The 15,384-nt window shown below is 44.6% G+C and overlaps 1 protein-coding gene across 10 annotated transcripts in view; it reads right to left on the reverse strand.

The window, feature by feature from the left end:
* SENP6 (SUMO specific peptidase 6) overlaps positions 1-15,384 on the reverse strand; it is a 914,216-nt gene that overhangs the window by 260,836 nt on the left and 637,996 nt on the right. For all 10 annotated transcript variants that reach the window (XM_069235653.1, XM_069235659.1, XM_069235655.1 and 7 more), the window contains one exon: positions 13,272-13,702. In XM_069235653.1, coding sequence (XP_069091754.1) covers positions 13,272-13,702 — 431 coding nt within the window. The remainder of the gene's footprint in view (positions 1-13,271; positions 13,703-15,384) is intronic.

Consider the following 15,384-nt stretch of genomic DNA (forward strand, 5'->3'; position numbering starts at 1 on the left):
TTGGAATGCAACCAAGACACTAAACCCAAACACGTAACAATAGTCTTATGGAAACGGACTGTACAAGTCTGATATGTACTTGGGTGTTTTGATCTCGACTGGCAGGGTTTGAGGCAGATGTCCTGCTCTGAAGTTTTTGTACTGGATCCTTCCTGAGCAGACAGTCTGACAGACCAAGAACCCAAAATTCACTCTCTGTTGTTATAATGAAAAAATATTAACATATTAAGATTTGCACAGACCCGGATGACAGATTCACCCAGAAAGATACCAAGAGGCACCAATTTAGGGAATTAGGCTTCTTCTGTCGCTCCGCAACGAGCAGTGAGATAACTATGCTGGCCTGCATTTCTGCTCTTCCTAATGAGGCAAAGAAGTGTCAGACTCCATGTGTGGCAGCAAGTAGCAGCTGCAGTTTCCTGGAGGAGTGCGCTAGACGGTCAGACAGCAGGGGTGCCTAAGTCTCTGAACAAGAGCTTCGAGTTCAGCAGCTCCTTTTAGCAAAAGGGAGCAGCATGTTTCTGGAAGCCTTCCATGAGAATCACATCCTGAGGTTCGGAGAGGTCACTTCTTATCCCAATCCAAGATGGATTAACTCAAGGTTTCCTATGGATTAGACTATTCGAACATGGAGCAATGTCCTGTTCCTGCCTGGTTCACATAAAAGGGGCCATTCCCATGACAAACTGCTCTGCAATTCAGTTAGTCAACAGGTCTACACTTGTAGAAGTTCTTCTAGCTTTCCCTCTAGCCTTCTCCCTGTTCCTTTTTCTGATCTAATCCCTCTCTCCTCATTCCTTGGATCCCTCATGTTGGAGATTCTACTTGTTGCCATTAGGTTTTTTACTCCAATAACTGATTTTTCCAGCACTCTCCAGCTCTTCACACATCATTCTACTAAGTGAAGTGACCATGGATACTGGAAGGATTCACCCATACCTTGGTCAAGCCACATACAGGCCCCAAGAGTCTCTTTCGTCCAGCCACTACTAGTTTGAGAAGTCACTGGGTTCCTTCAGAACAAGACTACTATGTACCCAATGTGGATTTGTTATGTGCCATTCAACAGAAAGCTCAAGAGCTCACCCAATTGTGAACTGATTATTAAAGCTGGCCATAAATAGCAGAGATCAAGATTTGCCTTCCTCAATTGCCAATACGTCTACGTTTTCTGGGGATCCAAACAAATTAAAGAAATTTTTGGATGGTCTAATAGTTCACTATGTTTTTCTCCCTGGCCAGTTTTCTAATGATCACCCCAAGGAGTGGTATTTACCTTGATCCTGAATGGGAGCAATATTAGCTACAGCGACTCCTTTTGTGTCAGATGGGGATCCTAGTCTAGATAATTATGGATATAGTTTTTGGTAATTTTAAAAATGCTGTTTGAGGGACCGGACAGAGTTTTCCGCTGAAGATATCGCACTAGAAAATTGGGGTACAATCAACTATATATCGAATTTCCGGGAATTGGCTGCAAAAACTACTTGGCTAGAAAGATCCCTGATGATGCTGTATTTTACAGGGTTAAGAGAAGAAATGAGAGGCAAGCTTGTTCGGTCCCACAGTCCAAATACCTTTGAGCAACTCATTGCTCAGTTAGGAATTCCTAACTGAGCATTGTTAATTGGAAAGAAGAGCACAAAGACAAAAAGCAAGGTTGTCCACAGTCAGTCAAAGCCCATGTAACGGTCTGAAGGAGTCTTCTACTGAACATCAGGAGGAGCCAATGCAGACTGGTACAACCAAATGGCTGTTAGCTTGAGATGGAAAAGGATCACCGAAGAAGGGAAGGTTTGTGTATGTACTGCGAAGCCTATGGTAACTTAGTTCGAAATTCTCTTGTTAGAACTGTGTTGTGGCTTATATCAGATTGCTGTGTGTGGAATACTATGGATGTCACTTCGTGATGTCATAGTATTCTATGCATCCTGAGGGTCCAGGCTTTGAACAGGGGACAGTTAGTTGGGAGATTGATTGCTGCCTCTAGAGATTGGTGGCCTTATGCTGTATACCACAAATAAACCTGTTAAATCATCACTGGAGTCCCATTATTGCTGGAGCTTAACACTGGCCACCAGGGCCTGCTATTTAAGGACCAAGAAGACTTGAACACCAACCCTCCGATCTGTTCAGGAATCTGCATGTGAATCCTTTGGGAGAAAATCTCCCAAGTAGCAGCGTTTATGTGTACCTGTGACAACTGTTATCCCAGATTACGGTGGTGGAAGTGTTATTAGCAGGCAGTACAGCGCAGGTGTCAAAGCAATGGTATAAAAAAAAAAGTTCATTATGAGTTTGAGGAGACCACAAGAGGTGACTGATGGTGGGGTGGGTTCCCAAGGCTAGCTGCAGAGCAAATTATTTTGTCAATAGAACTTTCTGAGTGACGTCGGGATAGAGTGCAGTGGAATGTGCCGTGGAGACTTTGGCACCACTACAACTGCTGTGCAGGAGCAGACAACAGAATATCGCAGCCATTTTGAAAGGAGAAGAACATTGTACATCATGCGGCAAGACTACAGAACGCCGACTAGATGCGAGCACGCAGGAATATCGTGGTGTGAGCGTCAGCTAGACCGTGGTGAACCTGGGACAGAGTAGATGAGATTATAGTCTCAAAGGAATTGAATTCTTTGCGCACTCCTGCAACTGCGGCCTAGGCACATACCTAATATAAAGCTAGTAGTTCTCTAGTGATTAATGCAGTTCTAAGGAACTGAACCCATTTTGCACTTTTCTACTACCTCAGTGATACGCACACCACACAAAGCTGTTGATGCTACAGTGTGAATCCTGCATTTCAGTTTTCCGGTGATGCACACACCTCAGTAACGAGAGTTACGCATCGCACACTCTAATATCATGGTCATGCACATACCTCATTTACTCCAAGTAGAGCTCTGTAAACAGTACGGCGTCGTCAGCAGGTTGAAGCAGATGGTACATTGCGGATGCAAATATTTTTTTGAAACACTGCCATTGGTAGAGTGAATAACAAACAGCCTAGTGTAATTTTGTTCCCCAAACAGCGGCTTATGTATAGTGAGTAATGCAGCTGAACATTAGATATAATTAAGCAGAAGTGTAAGTAGACAGAAAAGACAGTGAAGACAGTCAGATTGCGATTTTTCAAAACTATTGGGAAAAAAAAGTGTGACACAAACTGATTATACATAGCTATTATGTGTATTCACTTTACAGGGCAATATCTATAGTTAGATTAAATTGGGGTTGATTGTGTTGTGTTTTGGGTACTAGACATTATGTCTAGCTCCAACATGTCCGAGTCTCCCCATTTATTTTATGACAAAGGTGAACCTATTCTGCCTTGGAAAGGTGGCAACAGATATTTGATTCATATGTGCTTGCTATTTGGGGTGAGATGTTTTCTGCTGGTCACAAACAGGCCACCTTATTGCATAATTTGGGGACAGATAGCAGAAGATTATCTGAAAGTTTTGATGAAATTCTCATTGGGCAAGGTGAAGAGGAACCAAACAATGTTTCTGTGCCAGTAATTATGTTGGAAAAACTTTTTGGATCACAAATTAATGTGGTGCAGGAAAGGCATAGGCTTTTTTACAAGGATGCAAGGGAAACGAAAACAATTGGCAGTTATATTGCGGCTTTAATAACATTGGCTCATACATGTAATTATGATCACCTTACTGATTTCTCTAGAAAGAGCCTAAATAGAGAGGTGCACAAATAATTTTAACCTTCAGGAGAGGCTAACTGCGAAGGATCCTGATTTGAGAAATGCAGTAGCTAAAGTAAAGTGTTTAGCAGGAATACACACACAGATGGTGACAAACGTTCGGGAACCGAGAACCTAGAAGGTGATAAGTTTGAGAAAATAAATCTTCTCAGAATGATAGTTCTGCATTGACTAAAAATGCCGGCATGAAATATTTTAGATGTGGTAGTGAAGGACATCTTTACAACAGTACCGGACGTTTTGCAAGATTTGCGTTTTGCAAAAGAATGTGGCAAGAAAGGGCATTATGCGCATGTGTGCAGAGAGAATATTGTGTAGAAGAAGAAGTGTTAAGTGTGAAAAATGATGGGTTAGTGGATGGTGATCCTATTAAAATGCCAGAATGACTCAGGATCACCATATACCATGACTGGTGACAAAACAGTATTTGGAAAAGAGGAAATCGCACTACAAACCATGGACACAAATCCCATGGGTTATGGTTGTATGAAAATAGATGTGCTGGGATATTCTGTACTGAAGATTCAATTTGCTAATCAGGAAACAGTAGGAAAAGTATACATGGCAAAAAGGGATGATAATCATTTCGGTTGAAGGTATCAAAGGGACATGGGGATAACAATAAATCCCAATACTAAACATAAAGTGCTATTAATGGCAAATGAGGAGTTACTGGATTACATTTTATCAGAGTTTCCTAAAGTACTTGGCAATGCTTTGGGTTTACTGAGGAATTTTGAACAGGATAGTTCAGATGAATGCTGCTGTGCCATGTGTATCTAAATTGCAGAAGGCTCCTCACATGATGTTGGCCTTGTCAGAGCAAGATCTAAAAAAAAAAAAAAAAACAGAAAAAGGTGTGAATGAAGAGCTAGAGTGTTCTGAGTGGTTGGTCAACACAGTATTGGTCCCCAAGGATGGTGGTAAAGTGATTTGGATGCGTGCTGATCTAAGGGTTTCGAATAAACACATTTGCGTCAACAGAGTGTTATTACCGCACACTTCAGAAACGTTGCCATTAATAAAAGACATTGTAGGTTGTAAGGAAATGCCTCCTTGGCATGGTTACCCCCTGACTTTTTGCCTTTGCTGATGCTAAGTTTTGATTTGAAAGTGTGCTGAGGCCTGCTAACCAGGCCCCAGCACCAGTGTTCTTTCCCTAACCTGTACTTTTGGTTTGACAATTGGCACACCCTGGCATCCAGGTAAGTCCCTTGCAACTGGTACCCCTGGTACCAAGGGCCCTGATGCCAAGGAAGGTCTCTAAGGGCTGCAGCATGTCTTATGCCACCCTGGAGACCCCTCACTCAGCACAGACACACTGCTTGCCAGCTTGTGTGTGCTGGTGAGAACAAAATGAGTAAGTCGACATGGCACTCCCCTCAGGGTGCCATGCCAGCCTCTCACTGCCTATGCAGGTATAGATAAGTCACCCCTCTAGTAGGCCTTACAGCCCTAAGGCAGGGTGCACTATACCATAGGTGAGGGCACCAGTTCATGAGCACTGTGCCCCTACAGTGTCTAAGCAATACCTTAGACATTGTAAGTGCAGGGTAGCCATAAGAGTATATGGTCTGGGAGTCTGTTTTACACAAACTCCACAGCACCATAATGGCTACACTGAAAACTGGGAAGTTTGGTATCAAACTTCTCAGCACAATAAATGCACACTGATGCCAGTGTACATTTTATTGTAAACTACACCCCAGAGGGCACCTTAGAGGTGCCCCCTGAAACCTTAACCGACTATCTGTGTAGGCTGACTGGTTCCAGCAGCCTGCCACACTAGAGACATGTTGCTGGCCCCATGGGGAGAGTGCCTTTGTCACTCTGAGGCCAGTAACAAAGCCTGCACTGGGTGGAGATGCTAACACCTCCCCCAGGCAGGAGCTGTAACACCTGGCGGTGAGCCTCAAAGGCTCACCCCTTTGTCACAGCACCGCAGGACACTCCAGCTAGTGGAGTTGCCCGCCCCCTCCGGCCACGGCCCCCACTTTTGGCGGCAAGGTCGGAGGAAACAAAGAAAACAACAAGGAGGAGTCACTGGCCAGTCAGGACAGCCCCTAAGGTCTCCTGAGCTGAGGTGACTCTAACTTTTAGAAATCCTCCATCTTGCAGATGGAGGATTCCCCCAATAGGATTAGGGATGTGACCCCCTCCCCTTGGGAGGAGGCACAAAGAGGGTGTACCCACCCTCAGGGCTAGTAGCCATTGGCTACTAACCCCCCAGACCTAAACACGCCCTTAAGGGCTCCCCTGAACCTAAAACTTTAGATTCCTGAAACTACAAGAAGAAGAAGACTGCCGAGCTGAAAAACCCCTGCAGAGGAAGAACAGAAGACACCAACTGCTTTGGCCCCAGTCCTACCGTTCTGTCTCCTGCCTTCCAAAGAAACCTGCTCCCGCGACGCTTTCCAAGGGACCAGCGACCTCTGAATCCTCTGAGGACTGTCCTGCTTCAAGAAAGACAAGAAACTCCCGAGGACAGCGGCACTGCTCCAAAAGAACTGCAACTTCGTTTCAAGGAGCAGATTTAAAGACCCCTGCAACTCCCCGCAAGAAGCGCAAGACTTGCAACACTCCACCCGGCGACCCCGACTCGACTGGTGGAGAACCAACACCTCAGGGAGGACCCTCCGGCGACTCCAAGACTGTGAGTAACCAAAGTTGTCCCCCCTGAGCCCCCACAGCGACGCCTGCAGAGGGAATCCCGAGGCTCCCCCTGACCGCGACTGCCTGAACTCCATTTCCCGACGGCTGGAAAAGACTCTGCACCCGCAGCCCCCAGCACCGAAAGGAACGGAACTCCTGTGCAGGAGTGACCCCCAGGAGGCCCTCTCCCTTGCCCAGGTGGTGGCTACCCCGAGGAGCCCCCCCCCTTGCCTGCCTGCAACACTGAAGAGATCCCTTGATCTCTCATTGATTTACATTGAAAACCAGACGCTTGTTTCTACACTGCACCCGGCCGCCCCAGTGCCGCTGAGGGTGTACTTTCTGTGTGAACTTGTGTCCCCCCCGGTGCCCTACCAAACCCCCCTGGTCTGCCCTCCGAAGACGCGGGTACTTACCTGCTGGCAGACCGGAACCGGGGCACCCCCTTCTCTCCATTGAAGCTTATGCATTTTGGGCACCTCTTTGACCTCTGCACCTGACCAGCCCTGAGCTGCTGGTGTGGTAACTTTGGGGTTGCTCTGAACCCCGAACGGTGGGCTACCTTGGACCCAAACCTGAGACTTGTAAGTGATTTACTTACCTGACAAAACTAACAAAAACTTACCTCCCCCAGGAACTGTGAAAATTGCACTGTGTCCACTTTTAAAACAGCTTATTGTGTTTTATGTGAAAAGTATACATGCTAATGTAATGATTCAAAGTTCCTAAAGTACTTACCTGCAATACTTTTCAAATGAGATATTACATGTAGAATTTGAACCTGTGGTTCTTAAAATAAACTAAGAAAATATATTTTTCTATAACAAAACCTATTGGCTGGATTTGTCTCTGAGTGTGTGTTCCTCATTTATTGCCTGTGTGTATGTACAACAAATGCTTAACACTACTCCTTTGATAAGCCTACTGCTCGACCACACTACCACAAAATAGAGCATTAGTATTATCTCTTTTTGCCACTATCTTACCTCTAAGGGGAACCCTTGGACTCTGTGCATGCTATTCCTTACTTTGAAATAGCACATACAGAGCCAACTTCCTACAAAGGTGTTCAAGAGTTGTAACCGACAATGGAGTACAATTTGTGTCTCAGAAAATGGGAACTTTCCTCAAGGAACTGTCCATGGTACATTTCAAGACAGCTCTTTATGGGACTCAAGCTATTGGTTTAGCTGAGAGTATGAATAAGATAGTGAAGAGCTGTTAGCAGCGTGCACTTCTTAATAAGAAATATCTGAAAAATGTGTTGAGTGAGATGTGGTGGGCACACAGTGTCACTCCTAAAAGTGTGATGTAAATAATTTCATTTGCTTCACTTAAAGATGGGAAATCTTGCAGTAAACTTAACCCAGTCTGGTTAAAGTTGAGCTCGGAAATGGAAGAACATCATTCCGAAGAAGACAAATGTAACACTTGTTTTGTGTACAAGAAAGAAGGAGGCAAGCAGACGATAGAGTAACGGTTAAAAGACCAGGTAGGCTAAAGAAGAACGTTCAAAATACATGGGTTATTTTGTAATAACTACTGTAAAAATGCAAAATTGGATTCAGGAGATGTTTGGAGCTTGTATAAGTTAGTGAAAGTGGATGATCCACCTGGACCAGAGTTGTACTAATGAACTGTTAAAGAGAATAAGATTCAAACCTGGTTGGCGTAAGGACTATGTAATGGATGAGCATTTAGATAAAAAAAAATAGTGGTTGAGTTCATGATATAATATTGTACAAAAGTGAATTATACCAAGTTGTTTGACTACACTAGGAATCGCTTGCAATATGTTTATGCTGGTTATAAGGCTTAGATCAGATTGCTCTGTGTGGAATACAATGCAAGCCACTTTGTGATAACAGTATTCTTTTCATCATGAGGCTCCAGGGTTTGAACAGAGGACAGTATGTTGGGAGATTGATTGCTGCCTTTAGCAGGTGGTGGTCTTATGCAGTATACTACAAATAAACCTGTAAATCATCCTTGGAGTGGCATCATTGCTGGAACTTAACCTGCTAGGTGCTCAGAAAACGCCACAGCCAGTTTTCTCTGAGGGAGGAATTGTTGGGTATTAGCAAGATCCCTCAGAACAAGTCAATCACTACCACAGATGCGGACTGCAAAATATTTCTCTTAAATGTTCACTTGGGGAAAGAAGGAGGCCTTGACATATCAGTTTCACCTCTCTTAGACAGACGGCTACGGACTGTAAATGGACCAGACTTGGACCAAGAAACTGTTTACAGCTGTGCTGAGACAGTATTTCCCAAACAGGTATAGACGGCAGATGGCATGCTAACATTTTTACATTCATGATTGCAAAGGGTTCAGACAAGGATTTGATGATATCTCCTAACTACACTACTATCCTCAGATTACCTTAGTTGATAAGGTATAACGAGTCACCTATAGATTGGGCAAGGCAAAGACCAGCCTGAGTAGAGTCTCTTTTGTCCAGCCCTTACCATCTTCCTAGAGATATTGAAATAACTTGAAACAGAAGACTAGGTGGTTCTGTTCAGTCAGGAGGAAAGCAAGAAATGAATAACAGGTAGAGCTTATAGGGGCTATATCATTTCTATTCAGCAGATGGCAACATTATCAAAACAACTAAAGAAAACCTAAAAAAATATTGCTAGAAAGGATCTCTCACTACATCCACTCGAGTGTTATTCTCAAATTTCACTAGATTCTTTCAGACTAGCACCTGCTGACGGAGAATGTCAGGAAATAAGGATATGAAATTAACTTTGGGACACAAATCAACTCAGTGGGTAGGCCACCCCATTTAAATCTTGTTGTTCTGCAGAAGACATTTCTGCTAAAGCACTATTAACACACAGCGACCCTCAATGTACAAATTTAGGCACAAGCACAATACAGGTATGGACTAGGAAAATGCCCTCTTTCTTGACAAGGTTACCCCTATTTTCTGCCTGTTGTCAGTATGTTTGACTGTTTCTGCTGGGTTCCTGCTAAACAGGACCGCATATGTTTTGCTCTCTCTTCTAAATTGTACCTTTTCCTTCCCACAATTGGCATACTGGTCCCCTCATGTAAGTCCTTAGAATATGGTACCTGGGTACCCAGGGCATTGGGGTGGTTCCAGGGGATCCTTATGGGCTGCAGCAGTTATTCAGCCACCCAAAGGGAGCCCATGCAAAGGGTTCTGCAGGCCTGCCATTGCAGCCTGCGTGAAACGGGTGCATGCACCCGTTTTCACGATGTCACTATACAAGGTCACTGTAAGTCACCCCTATGGTAGGCCCTCTCAGCCCAGAGGGCAGGGTGCAGGTGCCTGTGTGTGAGGGCACCCCTGCACTAGCAGAGGTGTCGCCACGAACTCCAGCCCCATTTTACTGGACTTAGTGTGTGCGGGGACGCCATTTTATAGGTGTACTGGACATTGGCCACTACTTATTTCCAAATACATAATGTTAACTTCGAACACGAGCATGTTTGGTATCAAACATGTCAGAATCATACCCCAATACTCTTGCAAGTATTGGAAGTACGATTCCATGCACTATTGGGGCTTCTTAGAGGACCCCCAGTATTGCTACCACCATTTTTACAGGTTTTCCAAGCAGCACAGCTTCTGTCACCCCTCAGACAGGTTTTTCCTCTCCTGCTGCTTAATCAAACTCAGTAAGGCAGACCAAAGAATTTCCTTTGGGAGAGGAAGGTAACACCCTCTCCCTTTGGAAATAGGTGTGACTGGCTTGGGAGGGGTAGCCTTCCCAAGCCACTGGTTTGCTTTGAAGGGCACATTTGATGACCTCCATGCATACACCAATCCACATCGGCTCAGGGACCCCACTCCCAGCTCTGGCGCAAAACTGGACAATGTCCAACACAACCCCAGGAGAGGTGCCCAGAGCTCCTCCAGAGGGTCCCTCGGTTCTGCCATCTTGATTCTAAGGTTGGCAGGGAATTCTGGGAGCATCTGAGTGGCCAGGCCAGGTAGGTGACCTCAGAGCCCCCTCCTGATAGGTGCTTGCCTAGTTAGGTGACCAATCCCACTTTCAGGGATATTTATTGTCTCTATCTCTCTCTTGGGTCCTCAGATTCCGCTTGCAAGATTCCAGCAGGACTCCTCTGCAACTTTTATTTCGACTTCCGGCCTCCGGAACTGCGAATGGAACCTCCAGGACTCGACAAGTTGCTTCCAAGAAGAAAGGACTCTTCAGCAACATTGTGTGCAGGGTTCCTGCCAGCTTTGCAACAATTTCCTCGCTGTGCACCCTCAAAAGACTGCAACTCTTCAGCCTGCACAAGAAGAAAGAGTAATATCCCTTGGAGTGAAGGAGTCACTTTCCCTGCAACCGCAGGCACCTACAACAAGCAATGACTGGTTGCGTGGATCCCCTCTCCTGCTGAGCTGCGTGGATCCTGCATAACGGGTGGTGGTCAGGAGTAGTCCTCTTGGTCCTCTCTGTCAGCTGTCCAACTTTGGTGGCGGTAAGCCTTTGCCTTCCCATGCAGGACAGTACCTCCGTGCACAGTGTCTCTTGCAGCTGCCAGGGCTTGTTTGCATCTTCTCCAAGGGATCTTCCGGTGACGTGTAGCTTCAGCCTCCAGCACTCCATACGGGAAAGCACAGCCTCCTGCGACATGGGATCCACTTCTGTAGTGCTGCACGGGCTCCTTCTGAGACTCCTGTGTCCCCGTCCTGTGGGTGCTGCCTGTCCTCCTTTGGACTTTGACGCTGAGGGTCCCCTGAGACTCCTCCTCCTGGGTCGAGTCCTTCCGGGCCTTGCTGGTCCCTGGCAGCACCTCTTTTCCTCTAACCCCAAGTTTACCTTTGCCAAGGCTTGTTGGTGGAAATCTTGCACCGACACCCATCTGCAATCTTCCTTCCGATGTGGGACATCTTCTGCTTCCATCTGGAACTCTTCTCTGGCTCCTAGGCTGCAGTGCTGACCTGTTCTTCAGTACCGTCAACCAACTCCTGCATCCACAGCTGGTTGGGTAGTATCGCCTACTTCTCCTGAACTCCACTGTGACTCTTGGACTTGGTCCCCTCTCTCCACATATCTTCTTGCTTCAGGAATCCACCACTGGGTTTCTTGCAGTTTTCTCTGGGTGTCTTCTTTTTCTTCTTTTCCTCCTTTTGGGTGGTTTGGGGAAAATCCATTATTTTAATCTTACATTCCTGGTCGCTGGGGGCTACTGTGTTACTTATCTCTGTGGTTCTCTAGTACTCCCAGCTCCCCTCTACACATTTTACTTAGATGGGGATACCTTGTTTGCCTTCCATTTTTCTAGTATATGGTTTGTGCTCCCCCTAGGGTCACTATTGGTTATTACTGTTTGACACTGTTTTCTAACCTTTTCTATGCCCATTTCTGATTGATAGTGTATATATTTAGTGTATTACTTACCTCCCATGGGTGGTCACCCATCTAGTATATTGTGGTGACTTGTTCAAAAAATAAAGTACCTTTATTTTTGTACAATTGAGTATTTTCCTTCATGTGTGTAAGTGCTGTGTGACTACAGTGGTATTGCATGAGCTTTGCATGTCTCCTAGATAAGCCTTAGCTGCTCTTCCATAGCAACCTCTAGAGAGCCTGGCTTCTAGACACAGACTACATTTCATTAATAAGGGATAACTGTACCTGGTATAAGGTGTAGGGACCAAAGGTACCCAACACATACGAGGCCAGCTTGCTACATAGACCGAAAACCAAGAAAATCATTCAGGAAAAAAAACACTTTGTGGCTTTTGAGTATAAACTACAGTATTAAAATTAATAATTAACAAATAAAACCATATTAGGTATGCCCATGACCAAACATAAGGACCTTAGATAATCTTCTGGCCAAATTACTTTGCTAAGTGAATTAAAGAATAATTGTAGCTTAAACTCAACCTACTGGATTTTGGTGGCATCTGTTTGCAACATAGCTGCTGACCTTTGGAACAGAGTTACACTGCAATGACACTAAATCCAAAGATAATAGACTTTCAAAGAGAATAAAAGTATGTCTTTTGATCTAGTCAAAGTTATTTCTGAATAATATCACATTTCTGTAAGGCAAATAATCCTAAACCTATTGGCATGTTCTGCTATGCTTATCTTTAATCAAATAAAAAAAAGTATTGTGTGCACAGACAAGTCTATTGCTCATTGCACAAGATCATAGCTAATCGAAGTTAAATATTGACCAAGCCTACTAAAACATCAACATTTTTTTAAATTGTCAGATTCACATACAAGAAGTTTCAGATTCGGAATCTTTTACAGTTTACTTTCGTGAATACTGCCGGTAGAAAGGTTTTGTTTTACTGCAGAATAAATGAATAATTAATTTTGGTTGTGAATGATCATATTGGTGTATGGTAGACAATAACATGTGGGTCAAACCAAATGATTTGAAGGGAAAGCAGGTGAATCGGTTTAGGCAAACTTGTATTCTGGAGATTTTTTAAGTTGTACAATACTTTGTCCAAGGCAAGATCGAATTATTTGTGCCATGGTATTTCAGAAAACAAAAAAGGCCTGCTTAAATCAGCAATGCAAGATATAACTCTGCTACCAAGACTGGTCGATTTTCATCTATTCGATACTTCTGCAAACCTTATTAATTATAGCTCCCTTTTCATGCCCTATTGCTATTGTTTCCTACTACTTCTCAGCCCTGGAGCGCTATTTAAAAATATTAACTAGTGATGAAATACCATACACATTTCCAGATTTACAGTCATTCTCAATATTGAGTCAGACGTGATGTACTAAATTCAAGGCAATCAATGGTCTGTGTGAGAATTCATATATACCAAAAGGATAGCAGAGACTGATGACAGATCTTGCTGACAAGGTGTGAAACACATTCTGTACTACAGAGTGCCATGGACTGGAAACCCCAGATGGCCAGATATACATACCATTAGTTTTCACAGGAGTTTTAGTTCCACTTTGAAAGTCAATTTCAGCTTTAGTCCTAAAATCAGATTTATTTGGAGTCTGCCTTTTCTCAGCAGATTGGACGTGTAAATTCACTTCATCCCCATTCTTCAAACTCCTTTTTCCACGGCAAGGGGTTCTTCCGGTACTCATAGTGTCGCTGTTCTCGGTGCATGTGCTCCCATCATTTGATACAGTACTTTGCTTTTTACTGGGAGTCTTCTTCGAAGGAGGTTTGCTAAGAGGAGGTTTTAAAGGAAATTCTGAATCATTCTGTGATAAAATGCCAGAGTCTTCCTCTGCTGTGCAGCCTTGATCCTGGTTATCAGGAGCCCCTTGGTAGAGAGGGTTTGGTTCATATTGCGGCTCATTCAATCCAGGAAAGCATATTACAGCAAGAAACCAATGGGCACTGCAACAAAAGCAAATATACTTGAGGCTTAATTCTGCACTTCATTGGTATCAATTACTTGAAAACGTTATGCAACTGGAGACATTAGGAAAGATTTTTGTTGCAAACCCAACATAACAACCTCTTTTGTATATCTTATTTTATTTAAATTTTCTGTTACTACCACACGGTTTCTAAATTCAATATGAAGTTTACTTGCTGTTGGTATAAAACCATAAATGTAAAATACCCAACCCAACTATCAATTCATCAAGCATAACATATATCCTAAAACACACATGTAAAATAAAAAAAAACAATAAATGTCAGACAGATACAAATTATAAAATGAATGACAAAACTATTGGCATTACCCTGGCAAATGCACCACTTTCCAGCTAATCACGAAGACATCAAGTAGCTCATTAAAAATGTTTAAGATCTCTGTAAGGAAATGCCTCCTTGGCATGGTTACCCCCTAACTTTTTGCCTTAGCTGATGCTAAGTTATGATTTGAAAGTGTGCTGGGACCCTGCTAACCAGGCCCCAGCACCAGTGTTCTTTCCCTAAACTGTACCTTTGTCTCCACAACTGGCGCAACCATGGCACTCAGGAAGTCCCTTGTAACTGGTACCAAGGGCCCTGATGCCAGGGAAAATCTCTAAGGGCTGCAGCATGTCTTATGCCACCCTGGGGACCCCTCACACAGCACATGCACACTGCCTCACAGCTTGTGTGTGCTGGTGGGGAGAAAATGACTAAGTCAACCTGGCACTCCCCTCAGAGTGCCATGCCAACCTCACACTCCCTGTAGCATAGGTAAGTCATCCCTCTAGCAGGCCTTGCAGCCCTATGGCAGGGTGCACTATATCCCAGGTGAGGGCATATGTGCATGAGCACTATGCCCCTACAGTGTCTAAGCAAAACCTTAGACATTGTAAATGCAGGGTAGCCATAAGAGTACATGGCCTGGGAGTTTGGCACACACAAACTCCACAGTTCCATAATGGCTACACTGAAAACTGGGAAGTTTGGTATCAAACTTCTCAGCACAATAAACGCACATTGATGCCAGTGTACAATTTATTGTAAAATACACCCAGAGGACATCTTAGAGATGCCCCCTGAATACCTACCCGACTTCCAGTGTAGGCTGACCAGTTCCTGCCAGACTGCCACACACCAGACATGTTGCTGGCCACATGGGGAGAGTGCCTTTGTCACTCTGTGGCCAGGAACAAAGCCTGTACTGGGTGGAGGTGCTTCTCACCTCCCCCTGCAGGAACTGTAACACCTGGCGGTGAGCCTCAAAGGCTCACCCCTTTTGTTACAGAAACCCCAGGGCATCCCAGCTAGTGGAGATGCCTGCCCCTCCAGCCACTGCCCCCACTTTTGGCGGCAAGGCTGAAGGAGATAATGAGAAAAACAAGGAGGAGTCATCCACCAGTCAGGACAGCCCCTAAGCTGTCCTGAGCTGAGGTGATCCCTGCCTTGAGAAATCCCCCATCTTGAGTTTGGAGGATTCCCCCAATAAGAATAGGGATGTGCCCACCTCCCCACAAGGAGGAGGCACAAAGAGGGTGTAGCCACCCTCCAGGACAGTAGCCATTGGCTACTGCCCTCCCAGACCTAAACACCCCATTAAATTCAGTATTTAGGGGCTCCCCAGATCCCAGGAAATCAGATTCCTGCAACCTGAAGAA

This window comes from Pleurodeles waltl, chromosome 5, assembly GCF_031143425.1.
Source record: "Pleurodeles waltl isolate 20211129_DDA chromosome 5, aPleWal1.hap1.20221129, whole genome shotgun sequence".
Lineage (NCBI taxonomy): Eukaryota > Metazoa > Chordata > Amphibia > Caudata > Salamandridae > Pleurodeles > Pleurodeles waltl.